This window comes from Artemia franciscana, unplaced genomic scaffold (genome assembly GCF_032884065.1).
Source record: "Artemia franciscana unplaced genomic scaffold, ASM3288406v1 PGA_scaffold_32, whole genome shotgun sequence".
In the NCBI taxonomy this organism is placed as follows: domain Eukaryota; kingdom Metazoa; phylum Arthropoda; class Branchiopoda; order Anostraca; family Artemiidae; genus Artemia; species Artemia franciscana.
In genome coordinates this window covers 2,677,208-2,693,134 of record NW_027062665.1, presented here as the reverse complement: position 1 = coordinate 2,693,134, position 15,927 = coordinate 2,677,208, and the positions used below count along the sequence as shown (strand labels likewise).

At 34.7% G+C, this 15,927-nt stretch overlaps 1 protein-coding gene across 2 annotated transcripts in view; it reads left to right on the top strand.

Annotated features, from left to right (window-relative positions):
• The window catches only part of LOC136041633 (2-hydroxyacyl-CoA lyase 2-like), a gene marked incomplete at its 3' end in the record, with an annotated part of 44,336 nt that extends 29,300 nt beyond the window's left edge, over positions 1 to 15,036 (top strand). For both annotated transcript variants that reach the window (XM_065726331.1, XM_065726330.1), the window contains 4 exon segments: positions 2,484 to 2,653; positions 5,815 to 5,973; positions 7,993 to 8,126; positions 14,763 to 15,036. In XM_065726331.1, coding sequence (XP_065582403.1) covers positions 2,484 to 2,653; positions 5,815 to 5,973; positions 7,993 to 8,126; positions 14,763 to 15,036 — 737 coding nt within the window.
• Positions 15,037 to 15,927: the final 891 nt, after the last annotated feature.

Sequence of the window (15,927 nt, the reverse complement as noted above, 5' to 3'; positions counted from 1 at the left end):
AGCCATGCATATTCAACTGCAAAGAATAGTCCATGGACAGGCAATCATGTCGTAAGTAAGTATAAGTCGTCACATACCAATATTTATAACTATAAATCAAACAAGTAATTCAAAGGCGACCACCTAACACAAGGGCTCGTCAGGCCAATGGCCATCAACACAGGGCTCATGGCCAATGGATTTAAATTTTTCGACCAATAGTTTAACAATTTCGCTATTATTGATTGTGAGGAGTATAAAAGATATATGCGCTTATGCTGCATCAAATATTGTCTTACTCTGATAAGGGATTAAATGCCCTCATTCAGCTCATGATTAGATATCCATAAATTTAATTTTAATCGTAAGCGTCCTGTACTAACCTTATGCTTAAAGTAAGAAATTAAAATTTGTCGTCAGCGTTTCAGGGGCACAAAAACAATACCTTAGGTCAACAACTTTTGACAAGGCATTTGACGATTTTTCGCTAGGGCGAGGTTTCACTGATCTTAGGACGGATTCCTTTCTATTTGTAGACAGGATTTATCACATAAAACAATAGTTAATTAAACGAAACGGGTTAGATAAGAGTCGGAATAAATTGCAAGCTGTAACACTGGAAAAAAATGAGTTCAGCAAAGAGAACAGGCGCTCGTTATGCAATATTTATTTTTTCAATATTCGCCCGTTTTTCGTTATTCCTTGTAATGAAACCGTTTCAAGTGACACTTGGCTGAGTAAATATTACGTTGGGCTGCAGAAGATTCCTGCTATAGCCTCTTCAAAACTCAAGAAAGCTAAATAAGTAATTGGTCCCTTTCAATTTAAGACAACTAGCAGTCTAGGTTTCAACCCTGAATTTACGTTCCCCTTCTATATCTCTTTCATTGTTTTTTTTTGTTTCTGTTTTTACTTTTTATCAAAGTTTTTTATTCCAAATTTCTTTTTGCCGTGTCTTACACGTTTTGAAACACGTCCCTTGTACAAGCAATCGGTTATTAATAGAGTAGATAAAACCAGAACCATACATTTTCCTCGTTGGCTAAGTCTGTCATGCTTGTCTTAGCTGATCAAACTTCTGTTAAGCCCCGTCTTAACTGGTGGAGAGGTGTCACTTAGTTGCCAAATATTGGTTCGTTTGTGAAATCTATGCTAATTCCCGTTTTACTTACAGGCGTGTCTTACTTGCTGAATACCAGTTTTTAGGTAAAACTAATATGAAGCTCATCATAATTGGTGCAGAAGCTTGTCTTTGTTGGCAAAATTTATGTTAAGTCGTGTCTTAATTGGTGCAGAGAATTGTCTTAGTGGTGAATAATGCTTCGTTGCCTTATTTTTATGTCCGTTTTTAATCGATGCAGTAGCTTGTCCTTGTAGGTGAATAACGGTCAGTCGGCAAAATTTATGTTAATTCTGGTCTTAAATGATGCAGAGGCTTGTCTTAGTTGGTGAATATCGGTTAGTTGGCGAAATTTATGCAATGTCCCGTTTTAATGGGCGCAGAGGCTTGTTTTAAGTTCCGTCTGAATTCGTGCAGTGGCTTGTCTTAGGTGGCGAATAAAAGTAATAATGCTTCATTTTGGGAAATAACATGAAATAAGTTGGAACCGCAAATAGTGCTAACGTACAACATGGTTCTATTTTCTTTATCCCTCTTAGAATTGAAGCAACACCCTGATGTAGGCTTCAGAATTGTTATAATATTGATCATGAAGAGGATAGGCCGTAGCTTCTACTAAGCTTCTTATTGGCTCACCCAGTAATAGCTCTGGGGGGGGGGGATCACTAAGGTAAAACTCTGAACTGGTTTTATTTTTTTCAGCAGTGTTTCAAGCTTTTTGATTCACAAAAAAGAAGCAAAATAAAAATTAATAAAGAAAGTAAACAGCAGAAGGTTGATTTCTTAAGTAACAAAGTTTCAATTTGCTTCGCTGTTTTTGTGGCAAAGCAAACTATTAAAGGTAGTAAAATAACAAGACTTCACAAAGTTTTTCAAGCAGAAATGAACTTACTCCAGCTTAAAAGACTTTGCTGGGGCTTTAGCCCCCCCCCCCCCAAAAAAAAGTTCTTCTTTATCCTTTTGCTCGTTTACATTTTAATACATTTGTCATATATTTTTCTAACAAAACACAAAATCCAAGAAAAGAAGAACGAGGACAATAAACAGCCAGTGAAAAAAAAACTGAAAATTATGCAACTATTGTTTCTTCAAGATTTCCGCTTGACCGTCCTCAGTTACCCTTTTACCGTTACTGAGAAAGGGTCATCATATTTTTTTTTTTTTTTTTTTTAAGATTTGTTTTTTTCTTATATTTTTATCAGTTTATTGTGCACTGAGGACGGTCAAGCGGAGGTCTTGACCGAAATATTTGCATAATTTTCAATTCTTTTTATGGCTGTTTATTGCCCTCGATCTTCTTTTCTTTGTGTTCTTTTTTTCTTTGTGTTTTTTCATGATTAGCCAGTGTGGTCCCATAAATTATTTGTATATTTTCTTTCATTAGGAAGAAATTCTCCCATCCAAGGTCGTCACGAACGTCGCTCAGCATTGAAAGAAGCGGATTGCGTTATACTTTTGGGATCAGTCTGCGATTTTAGACTTTCTTATGGAAGAGTATTGCCTAAAAGAGCATCGATTATTGCTGTTAATAGGAATGCATCACAGCTTTATAAGGTAAACTTTAAACTTAGCTTCATTGATCTGGCATGCACGATGAAATGAATTTTTATGGGGTGGGGGGAATTAAAACCACAAGTAACGGGTAATGTGGAAATAATCTGAACATGTGGAGAACTTTATCAAACAGCTCGTGGTAATTAACTGTAAGTAAGGGCCGACCCGTTTCAATAGTAACCAAAACTCTAAAAAACGGAATTTTGATACCAACGGATACATCAAAGAATCGGTTTTTTATGCTGATTTGAAATATATAAGTTTTTTTAAAGTTTAGTCCTACCCTTATGAGCCTGAGAAAATTTGCCTTATTTTTGAAAAAAGGGGAAAACACCCCTTAATCTTAATCTCTTATGAAAATCTTAGTGAAAATCACACCGTCAGATTCAGCGTATTAGAGAACCCTACTGTAGAGGTTTCAAGTTCCTACCTGCACAAAAGTGGAATTTTGTATTTTTTTTTCCAAAAGAAAGATCACGGATGCGTGTTTATTTTTAATTTTTTAGTTTTTTTTAGTTTTTTTTTTCTCAGGGGTGATCGTATCGATCCAGTGGTCCTAGAATTTCGCGAGAGGGCATATCAAACGGAAATTCAAAGTTCTAGTGTCCTTTTTAAGTGACCAAAAAACTGGAGGGCAACTAGGCCCCCTCCCACGCTTATTTTTCCCAAAGTCACCAAATCAAAGTTTTGAGATAGCCATTTTGTTTAGCCTAGTCGAAATATCTAATAACTATTTCTTTGATGACGGCTTAATCCCCCTGTCCCCAGGGGAAGGACTGCAAGTTATGAACTTTGCCCATTGTTTACATATAATATTTATTATTGGTATATATACAGACGTTTTCAGGGCGATTTTTTCTGATGGGGGATTGCGTTACGTGGGAGGATCTTTCCATGGAGGAATTTTTCATGGGGGAAGATAATTTCTATGAAGGGGGTGCTAGATATCCCAGCGTTATTTAAAAGACGATCATAAATTAAATAAAAAAAACAAGTTTTTTCGACTGAAAGTAAGGAGTAGCATTAATTCAGGGGTCGTTCTTAAAGAATTGGAACAAAATTTTAGCTTTAGCGTAAAGAGCGAGGTATTGACGAGGGGGGATCCCCTCATATTACGTATATGAGGAAGTTTGCCGGCTCGTCAATACCTCGCTCTTTACGTTGCATCTTAAGCAGCTTTATGACTATGATTTCTATTTGATAATAAACCAAAGATATTGTATGTTCGGCTTGTGGTTGTTATTTAATAAAAATAAAACTCAATTGGAAAATGAAATTTTCCAATGGAGAAATTTCTCATGGGAGAAGGTATTTTTCCATGGAGGGGGAGCTGGATTTCCCGGTATTATTTAAAAAACGATCGCCAATTAAATAAAAAAACAAGTTTTTTCGACTGAAAGTAAGGAGTAACATTAAAACTTAAAATGAATTGAAACTAAACGTATACGAGGTTCTTCCCCTCCTCAATACCTCGCTGTTTATGCTAAAGTATCTTTAGTAATTTCAAAAGTGCTATTTATTCTAAATAAACGGCCTTTGTGATTCAGGGGTCGTTCTTAAAGAATTGGAAAAAAATTCGAGCTTTAGCGTAAAGAGCGAGGTATTGACGAGAGGGGATTCCCTCATTTTACGTATATAAGGAAGTTTGCCGGTTCGTCAATACCTCGCTCTTTACGTTACAGTTCAATTTTTTTTTATGGCCGATATAAGCAATAATATGTTCGTGTTATTTTCCGGCCAATCCTAGTATTTAATTTTATCTTAACTAGCTTTATGACTATGATTTCTATTTGATAATAAACCAAAGATATTGTATGTTCGGCTTTGGGTTGTTATTTAATAAAAATAAAACAAGTTTTTTCCAATTGAAAAAAAAGGAATAACATTAAAACTTAAATTAACATAAATTGGTACTTATATCTTTTAAAGATCTTTTCTTTCATTCATTTTAGTCATTTGAGAATCGTTGAAGTTGCGACTCTCATTTTGATAAAAATAGTTCCGGCCGTTTTGTTACTATGCCTTACAAAATTAGTTCCGCAGATATCGCTAATTTTAGTTACGTGGGAGAATCTTTCCATGGAGAAATTTCTCGTGGGAGAAGGCATTTTTCCATGGAGGGGGAGCTGGACTTCCCGACATATTTAAAAAACGATCACAAATTAAATAAAAAAAAAAAGTTTTTTTCAACTGAAAGTAAGAAGTAACAACAGAAAATATTACGGGTTACCTCAGTAGCTCGCTCTTATGCTAAGGTTTCTTTTTTAACTTTTAAAAGAGGCTATTATTCTAATTAAATAGCTTTTATGATTCAGGAGTCATTCTTAAACAACTGGAGCAAAAATCAAACTTGGGTTATTATAAGGTTATTACTAGTTTAAACAAAAGTAAAATTAAAATGCAAATTTCGTTTTAATTATTCATGTACGATGAGCCAAATTTGAAACCTGCATTAATTCAAAACCTTCAGAAATTAAATAAAATAAAAAAATAGCTGAAAGTAAGGATCGACATTAAAACTTAAAACGAACCGAAATTATACTGTATTAGAAAGGGGCTGTCCCCTCCTCAACGCCCCGCTCTTTACGCTAAAGTTTTTATTGTTTTAAAAAGAAGAGTTGTGATAAAGAGTTAAAATTCAGCGTAAAAAGTGGGGTGTTGAGGAGGGGACAGCTCCTTTCATATACAGAATAATTTCTGTCCGTTTTAAGTTTTAATGTCGCTCTTTACTTTTAGTTAAAACGTTTTTTTTATTTAATAGTAATTAAATTGGGGGAAGTTTACCTACCGCTTTCCTTTGAAAGGCAACATTCCTCTCCCTGCCCTGTAGTTTGTCATATTTCTTTTTTCCTTCCGTGCTGCAAAATTAGCCCTATAATCAATAATTCTACTAATTCTTGAACATGGACAAGTTTTTAGCCAGTAATGAACGCTGAGCACATGGTGTATTCTATTTCAGAACTCTCATATTGTAATTTTTACCTCGTATAACTTGAAAAAAAAGTCGAAAATTTGTACTTTAAATTCAACTTGGGAATTTCTATTCTTTTGACTCGTGAAGAGTTACGGGGTTGGAAGTTGTGCGTTAGGAAATGAAGTGGTAATTATTGTATGTACAAATTCAGGTTAATACATTATTTTAATTACCGCTCTTATGGTAGAACTCAGATATGTTTTGGAAACCTACGATAGCAGTTCAAGCCGATGTTGGAACATTTGTAAAGGAATTAGCATCTGCATTGAAGGACAATATAGTAGATCCCACCTGGGTAGACACAATTCGGAAGAGAGATGAGACAAGAGAAGCAGAAATAGCAAAGGTAATTTCACTTTTTAGGAATGAAAAAAGAAAATCGCCTATTCAGGTTTGTTTATTCTCAAGTAATTGAAAGATTCTAGAGCCTGACAGGGAAACGACTGCATGGAGCACAAGTTGCAAAATATTACTAATATAAGATACAAGCACACTGGTCATTGAGCACACAATAAATTGTAAGATAAGAAAACAAAAGCTTGCTCCATTCACGTTAAAAACATTAATACTGATGAATCTGATGAACGATATAATCCATTTCAGGATTCATTTCGTTCCTGAATTCAAGGAGGGTGGATACAGTTTAAAAAGAAAAGAGAGACGATGCAGGGGAAACCAAACGGACTTTTGTATTTACTGACACTAGGATCTTTGCAGTTGAGAACCGTCACTAGTTGATGACAGAACGGGCAAAGGCTAATAGCTAAGAGGAAATATAAATTAAAAGGAAGGTGGTTGAAAGGAAAATAAAAGGAATTAAAAAATATTAAGGCTATCCATTTGAATTTCTATTTGTTTGGCTTTCATTTATTCATTGATAGTAATTTCAAGGATTTTTTTTTATTTTTAATCATTATAAGATTGCTTCTGCTCATCATAGGTTTCAATGTGAAACAAATTTTCTTTGAAAAGTGTCTGCTTTGGAAAGTACTTTTTTAAATCAATATTTTGAAAAGGAAAAACAGTGAAATCTGATCCACTTAATAAATCTATTTGATAGAAAAATACATTCCAAACTGAAAAACAAAAAATTATCACTCATGACATATTTTATATTGAAAAATGAGGCTTGAAGCCATAGTTCCTTTGATTACATCCACCTAAATTCCTATTCCTACCACTTTTATAACTGCTATCCATGTATGATCATTGATAACCAGGACCTGGAATGTCTTGATATTTATAACCTTGAGCAGCCAAACATATTGCTGTGAAAATTGTTTTATCTTTTGTGTCTGTCTTGTTGCTCTAGAACAGGTGTTGGAGGAGGTTCAGGCTCACTCTCTTGTTGCGAGTCCTTTATTATTTACTGGTTGGTGATATTATTTCACCGGTGTGACGGTGAGGGGGCACGAATGGGACTAAATTAACCATATGGTGCACAACTTCTTTGTCAAATCACTATCTTTCTCAAATTTAATTTCTTTCGAAGATCTAGATTGGATTTCTTGCAGAGTTTTATTGACGTTTACAATTGTCTCATTAAGAGTCCCAGGAGGCACATAGACGATCATTTGGTCATGGACAACATGAATTAAGTGATATTCATGACCGCATGGTAATCTATCGGTAGTATTCAATGTATCTTTATCTAGCACATGCGATTCTTTTTCGTCTTTGCTTGAGACTACTGGACTAGGCTCTTCTGCTGTTGGAATGACTTGTACTTGCTCTACAAGCCTTTGAGCGCGAGTGGATTGCTGGCCCTCACCAAGTCTTTCCACATTTTCATTTGGTTTGCCATGAATAGGTATTACCTGAACTGTATGCTGTACAATTTCAAGATCAAATGGACTTGATTCTATGGTTTTGTTCTTTCTTTTCTCATAATCTGATTTTATTTTCTGGGTCAGGTTCTTGTTAATATCTTCAACTTCGACTTAACTTCTATTCCTTAGCTGTTCAGGGCCTGACCGATAAAACTTTAAATCTGATTACTTATTATTAAATTTTGGTTTATAAGGCCTGGTTGAAAATACCTTTGGATTTTGAGCTTTAGCGTACAACTTATCATAAAGTACTATCCAAGCCTATTACAAATAATAACTTTCAAAAGTAGCCAACAGGAAAAGGCATAAGATCAACCCCTTTCCTTCTAGAAGACGAAAAAGATACATAAGATTGAAAAACTGTCAATTCACAGCCCCCCCCCCCCAGGGCTTAGTTTGCAATTTAATATGAATTGGAGTGGGAGGGAGGAGTAAGAGTAAGTGTATAATGATTTAGGAAAAACCAAGATTTTTGTTTTTCATGGTAATTTGTTTTATGGAAGCACCAATACCAACGCTTTTTTTTGTTTTTGTAGATGGTTGCTGTACAAGGAGAAACGCGCTTGAATCCATTGAAAGTGTTATCAGAACTTGAGAAACAGATACCGGATGATGCGATCATTGTTGCTGACGGAGGTGATTTCGTTGGGTCTGCTGCTTATATTCTTCGGTATGTTATCCATTGCACCGTCTAGTTCTAGAAATATGACTAATTTTTAAGGCATGAGGCGCGGTTGGGATTATTATTCTTATTTTTAATATTCATAATTAATAATATTTTAATAATTATTAGTAAGATGCTCTAGGGTATTTCTTAACTTACAGAATGTACTGTCCGAACTGTCAGAAAATACCAAAAATTGTATTCCCTAGGTTCTTAGGTGAGCTTTAAAGAGGTTTAAGATTTTTTTTTCACGCTGGAAAAGCAAAAAAAAAATATACAGCAGCAGCAATACAGGAAGATGTTTGGGAATCCCTCAACATTTCAACTTGCTTTACGTACTGTTGAAAGTGCGCTCAGATTACTATTTGTATTACTAGCTTTGTTCACAACCGTGTACATTTTTAAATTGCTATTGTTTTCTCCAATTTTCACTTCTCCCCCCTGCCCCACCCCCTTTCCTGAGTGCTTGTAGTTTGTAATAATACTATTAATTAAAATATGAGGACTCTTTTCATCAAGATGCTGATCTACAACAACCTACACATGATAATCAATGAGCTAAAATGGAAAAAGTTTCTCAACGACACAGGAAAGAATTCTGACAATCCCTTAACACTTTTACATGTGTTACAAACTGTTGAAAGTATAGTCAGGTTTTCGCAATTGGTTTGTGATTTAGTATCCGGCTGTTTGGAATTGAAAAGAAACAAATAGCTAGGAATTCGAGAAATCATCAGCAGACACTTGTGGTTCTTTAGCTACTTATCAGAAGCATAATTAGAATCGAATTTTCCAAAATAATATTCGGTAACGGAGAAGCAAAGCTACAGGAAACCGACTTAAATGCTATGTGTGAAAGATTCTACGGCAAAAAATAACCCTGCTTGTTACCATCCTCAACTGAAAATGTTATGAAATAAGCAAGAATTTTCAGTTAGAAAATATTTGGAAAATCTACTTACTATTAGAAAAGTTAAGCCGTCAAAAATAAAATTCACCAAAACTTGAGCCTTGGGGTTGCAATACGACCATAGGTTACAACTCTTGAAAAATTGAGAATGTATCTATTCAACTCCACTGTTAGAACCCTGAATGGAATCGTATCAAATTTTCAAAACTTGTAGATTACACTACATCTGTGCAAACCTGGACCAGCAGTTGAACCATTTCATGTAAGAAGCTTAAAGCTGTTTAATGATTTCAGTGCAAGTGGACTGAAATTAGTATTCCATTACTCTTTGTTATGCTCAGTGTGTTCTGTTCTGTTATATGCTAATATATTAAGTTATATGCTAAATAAAATTTATGTTTATGTAATAATACTAGACATACCTCTCTTATCTAATGAGTGTGAGGCACATTTATTTGTAAAGACTATAAAATCTATCAGAAAAAAAAATTTGGATAATATTTTCCCAACCTGCCGAAATTACTTGCAAAAAATAAACATGTAATTATTTGGCATTCACTACAAAATGAGTGCAAGAATAAGAATAAATAAAAGTTCAATTAGGGGTAAAATCCTTTTAATAGACAGTGATAAATGTAAAAAAAACTAGATATTTCGCTGTCATATGCAGTGACCGTCATCATTAGTAATACTAAACTAAAACAATTTAAAGCAATAATTTGTATAAAAAATAAAACAAACTACATATTGTTTAACAATTTTATTCTTTACAAAGCAAGAACGCAATCGAGTCTCTTTGACCTTCTTGGACCCGGTTCCTCAGTATGAAATGAACTAACAGTTGTGGTTAATCGCATTGGGTGAATTGAAATTTACTCCATCTGATTCTAATAAACTATTGTAAATACTTCTAACCAAATTCACCCGTGTGTCTATTTAAAGCATTATTCTTGAATAAAATTTTGTAATTTCAAGAGTTCTGTGAAAATTTCGCTTTAAACCCCGCTCCCTAGAAATCAGGGAGACATTATCGAACGAAATAACATGGTCTCTATAAATCAAAAATATGCCCCGAAAGGGATGAAGTTAAATCTTCTGGCTTAGAATTTTGTTTTAAAGCCGATGAAACCGGATCTTTATGCTTTATGCGGATCTGCGGATCTTTATGGAAATGAGAAATCTCATTTCCAAATTCTGGTTATTACGTCCCACATATGAGCTTCTACAAGTCCATAGGTTCTGATAGACCCCACTTTGTTGCCCCAATGAAGTTAGTTCCTTCCAAGAATTTAGAAATCTACCCGTAGTATTACTGCTCTTTAAAGCTACTTTTAAACCATTAATCTGTAAAATTCTTTGAAGTTTTTCACTTAGCCCTGGTATATGTGGTAAGGAACAAAAGCATTCTTCTCTTGAGTTTTCTCCAAGACTTCCTTAGAAATCTCGAATAGCTTTTTTCTTCTTTTTGAAAAAGTCTGATTAATTAACCACTCTGGATACATGTTACATATTAGTATTTTTCTTAGAAAAGGTAACTCCTCCTCAAAAAATTTTGGAGAGTAAATACTAAAGATCTGGTCAGTTAAAAAAAAACGATCAAACCAATTTTTAGTTGGTGAGCCAGACCGGAGCTAAACGACAAAAATCTATTGCTGGTTTTCTGTAAATTTCAAAATCCAGACTAATTTCATTTTTAAAAGAAGAACATCAAGAAAAGGAATTTTCCCATCCACTTCTAATTCAACAGTAAACTTTAAATCACCCACCAAACAATTAAAATGTCCTCTTCTAATTCAACAGTAAACTTTAAATCACCCACCAAACAATTAAAATGTTCTAAAAATTCTTTCAATTCCTCCTCCCCATAATTCCATACTGAAGTTATGTCATCCATATACCGGCCCCAAAAGTTATGTCATCCATATACCGGCCCCAAAAGTTATGTTATAGAAATATGAATCTAACGCCATTGTTTCAATATTTTCCACAAAAATATTAGCTAATAATGGACTTAAAGGAGCCCCCATATGTAAACCATTTACTAGTTCGAAAAATTCCTTTCTGAACTGAAAAAGAATAAGAGAACTTATTACACAACCTTACTAAATACATAATAACAGAAACTTCGAAATCTGTTTTACCCCTAATCAAGTCTAAATTTCTTAGTAACTTTATAGAAGAGTTTTGGCTGCTTTTACATTGATATTTGTATACATTGATACAATGTCGAAGCTTGACAGCAAAATTTCTTCTTCTTTTAGTTTTTCAACCAAAATTCAAAGAATTCTTAATATAAGAAATTTGTGTAGACAAAAGTGGTTGTACAGATTGACACTAACCACTTGCTCAAAGCCCTTGTCGGTTACCTTGTACTTGAAAAAATTGGCCGTTATGGTAGCTTTGGCTTGTGGATTTTGGGAAGTCCATATAATTTAGGAGACAAGGCAGGCATTTGCAATAAAGTTGAGGTGGAATTTTGGGAAGTCCATATAATTTAGGGGACAAGGAACTGCATGGCAGGCATTTGAAATACAGTTGAGATGTAATTTTTCCTTCGTCCTTCGAGTACTTTAATTCGTTCTTAAACTTATTTGTACAAGAGTCAGTCGGATTATAAGAAATCTTTTTGTAATTTTTTCATCATTTAGCAAAATCCTTAATTTTGACTCATAGTCCTCGGTATTCATCATAACTAAAGTGTTACCCTTATCTACTTTTGTAATTGTAATTGAACCATCCTTTTTTAAGTTTTTTTTAGAATCCTTGTGTCTTTGACGGAAATGCCAGAAGGATTTTTCAGGACGAGATGCTGCTATTTGTAGAGGAAAATTCATTGATAAAATAATGCTCCTAAGAATACCCCCCTTCTGGGACCTATGAAATCGGAAGGACATTGGAATAGCTTTTTGATGATTATAAGTCATTTGGCTGTGTCTGAACTACCGCTCAATAGAACTTTGGCCCTAATCAGGCAAAGATTTTTCTGTTTTGTGACACAAAATTACCGAAACTTGGACTATACAGTGATAAAGCTATGCACATATATATACTTTGTCAGTAATTCTAAATTGATAAGCAATCTCATATTCTCCATTTAATAGTAGTTCTACCCTATCTGGGTAGCGGCACTGTCACTTATCGCTGAAAAAAGGTGCTTTGATTGCTACTCCAACATGATCACTCTCTAAGGGTAAAACAAGCAAACAAACACGCTTTCACTACCAAAATTTCTAGGAAAATATTGAATTTGGTAATTTGTTAGAAAATAATTTCTACCAAAATTTCAAAATTTTTCACTACCAAAATTTCTAGGAAAATATTGAATTTTATGTGTTTGCACGTAGGAATTGCACCGGAAACATCTGCATTAACGTTCTGATATATGATGAATATCACGCTTCAATTTTTTTCAAGATCTCGTCAAAGAATGTGGTACCATTTGTTTCTTAAATTGAGCAAATTTTCTCAGCCAGAATGTGGTACCATTTGTTTCTTAAATTGAGCAAATTTTCTCAGCCAAAGTCCTGAGCGAAATATTATATATTTAGAATCACCTTAAAAGTCATTTTCTTTTGAAATATTTATTTGTATCAAAATTTATTTTTATGAGCTCCGGTTGCTATAGATATGTGTGTCGTTTTACTCATAGTCCGTTGTCACGAACTGTTTGAGAAGCAGTGAGCCATGTGCCTGCAGTGTATTATTATTTGTTCAGGTGAAATTCTCCGGCCACTTTGTATAGAAAGAGTTTCGTAAAAATTTCGGTAAGGGCTCATTTGAGTTGGAATTCTAGTGCCTTTTTCTAGAATTGAATTTGATCAGAAAGCAATTAAATTCCTTGCGTATTCTTTTTGCGTTTGCCAATCCAATTGAAATTTTGGCATAGGATTCTTTTCAAAATAGTTTACAGGTTCAATAAATATCCTTCCAAAGATGGCATGATCCCTCTCCCCCCAGCCCTTACTCCATAAACCTTAAATAATAATAATGCTCTCATTTAGGTGTTATAATAGAAAAAGGGCTGCTTGTTTCATATTGGGGTTGTGATTGGCTTCAAAATAAAACGTTTAGTTTTGAGATTGAGGTGAGAGGAAGCCTTGAAATTGACTAAAAGCTTTTTGTTCCTGTTAAAGCTGTCATATCCTTGCACCAAGGGTAAACGTTTGGAATAACAATATTAATAGACTTTCACAGTTTTGCAGGTACAATATTTTTCTTTTCTAAATTTGCGGCTTGAAGTACATTTAAATATCTGATTTATTGCTATGCTTTCACATTGTTCCATCACAAGGTTTTAGATGACTCTTAAACCTTCTTTCAAGATTAGTTCTTTGTCAAAATGACAGAAAAAACTTCATGGGTTATGTCCCGAGGAAGATCATACTAAATTGTAGTGCAATCTCGAATAAAGTTGTTTTTCAAGTACCCTGTTCGTGTCAATTTTAAAACACTTGAACCAAGCTGCGTATTGTCTGTCTTGATGGTTGGACAATGGGGAAAACGATACGAAAAAGTTCTAGAGAAGGAGGCGAATTTATGCACTTGCAGAAAGCAGTCTCATCGATGCGATATCAATCTGTTCGTTAACAGTCTGGGGATAGTCGTAGGAAACGGCTGACCTGTTCTTTGTCCCTACTCTGGATTTTTTTTTCCAGTGATGTAAACGATATTTTGAACACCAGGATAAAGCGGCCATCCATACACGGCGATAGACCTGACACGACTTGTAATGTGTGATGATTGAGCTGGGCGGTAAAAGGTTTTTGCAGCGAAGAGTGTTCCTCAGCTTTCTTGCACGGGAAGCTCTACCCGATCGAGTTGGGTCTTCCAAGAGAGATCTGTAGAGAAGTCGATTCCGAGGAGACATAGCTTGTCGAATCATTATTTGGCTCTATTTATGAAGATTAATTTGGGATGTATTCCTGGCATTTTCGATCTGGAGACCAGCAGCTCGTTTGTTTCCTATGTGTTGAAAATGACTATTTATGCAGCGGATACTTTAAAGTTTCTGGAGGATCCGTCTGTAAAGGGTAAGGAGTCTTGGGGTGGGTTTATGTGTTTTCGGATAGCTACGTGTGTCTTGGTTGCATGTGTTGTGCAACTATTGGAAACCAAATTCTGTCATCACTATAAGGACTGGGATAAATTGAGTTAAACTTTTAATAGCTTCTCATTGAATCTCGCATAGTTTCACTAAGTTTGAAGTTTGGAAAAGTTATATCTTGAAGTGAAATAGCTTTTATACAGTTAACTTTTACTTTTCTCTTAATCTAGAGCATTTAATGATCAAAATAAATTATAATTACCAAAGTAACCATTTTCAACTTTTTTACCATCTATTATTTACCAAGGTAACCCTTTTCTACTTTTTTTGCCAACGTTCATCTCACTGAGATTCGATTTGAAGAAAGGTCTGTATAGTTTCATTTCTGACATGGTAGTAAAAGTGTTGTACGGATAATTTTAAAATTTCAAAAAAAAAATATAGCCAGAGCGGATGAGAAAGCAACCTGTCGATCCTGTAACTGGGTTTGTAATTTCAAACGGACAATCAAACCATGTTTAAGAAGGTGGCTGTTTTCAAATAGAAAAATAGATTCCTGTTCTGAAATACAACTCACAAATAAAATGATCGGCTTTCATAATAGTAAAGCCATTGAAATTAAAGCATAGATTACAATGTGATACTATAGAAAGCTAATCTCTGGTTTACTGTCTTAATTTATTTGTAGACCAAGAGGACCTTTGTCGTGGCTTGATCCAGGTGCTTTTGGAACGCTTGGAGTTGGCGGTGGCTTTGCTCTTGGTGCAAAACTGGCAAGACCAGATTCCGAGGTATGGATAATCTGGGGTGATGGATCGTCCGGATATAGTTTAGCTGAGGTAGAAGCTATGAATCGTCAAAATTTACCATGTCTGGCAGTTATTGGCAACGATGCCTCCTGGAAGCAAATTGCCCGAGAACAAGTCCCATTATTTAACACTGATGTAGCTTGCTCTTTATCGGTAAGCTATAATACCCATTAGAAGTTTACTAAATCGCGTTAGTATCTTAAACGGTAAATAGTGTAATAAAAATAAAGTTTCCAAAACGATTAAAGTTTAATACCCTTTTTGCACGGAACAATAGATTCTTTGCAGCTAAAAACTGCTTTGCATTAAGAAAAATTAGACATGTTATATAATCCTAACTTTAGTTTCAGAAATAGCACAAAAGGCTGTTAAAGGCTGTCTGAATTCGTGCAAAAAAATGACATTACATTTCAGTTACAAATATTCTATTGCTAATGGTACATCAACAAATGACAAAATAATATTTTCTACAGCTGTGATATTATCGGTTGAATCCAAAAATGGAAGTAAATGGGTTCTATGGAACCCAAAAGTAGATTTTAGGCTATAACACATCCTGGTTATACAAGATCAGTGAATAGCTACCGAGTATAAGGCTGAAATTGATATGCAAACCGGGGTTTATGTCATCCTGCCAATACATTTGTTGAAAGAGACGTCTTTCAGAATATAAACTATTTGTTTTTTTTTTCTCTATACTGTGAGAGAATAGTCTTGCATTTCGGCGCCCGCGCGTAAATTAGCCTTGATTAACGTTTTTATGGCACTTGGTATTAACCAAATGACATATAGCAATCGCCAATTCTGTCGGTCTGTCTGTCTGTCGGTCCCGGTTTTGCTACTTTAGGCACTTCCAGGTAAGCTAGGACGATGAAATTTGGCAAGCGTATCAAGGACCAAACCAGATTAAATTAGAAATAGTCGTTTTCCCGATTTGACCATTTGGGGTGGGGGGGGGGGGGGTTAATTCGAAAAAAATAGAAAAAATTAAGTATTTTTAACTTATGAGCGGGTGATTGGATCTTAATGAAATTTGATGTTTGG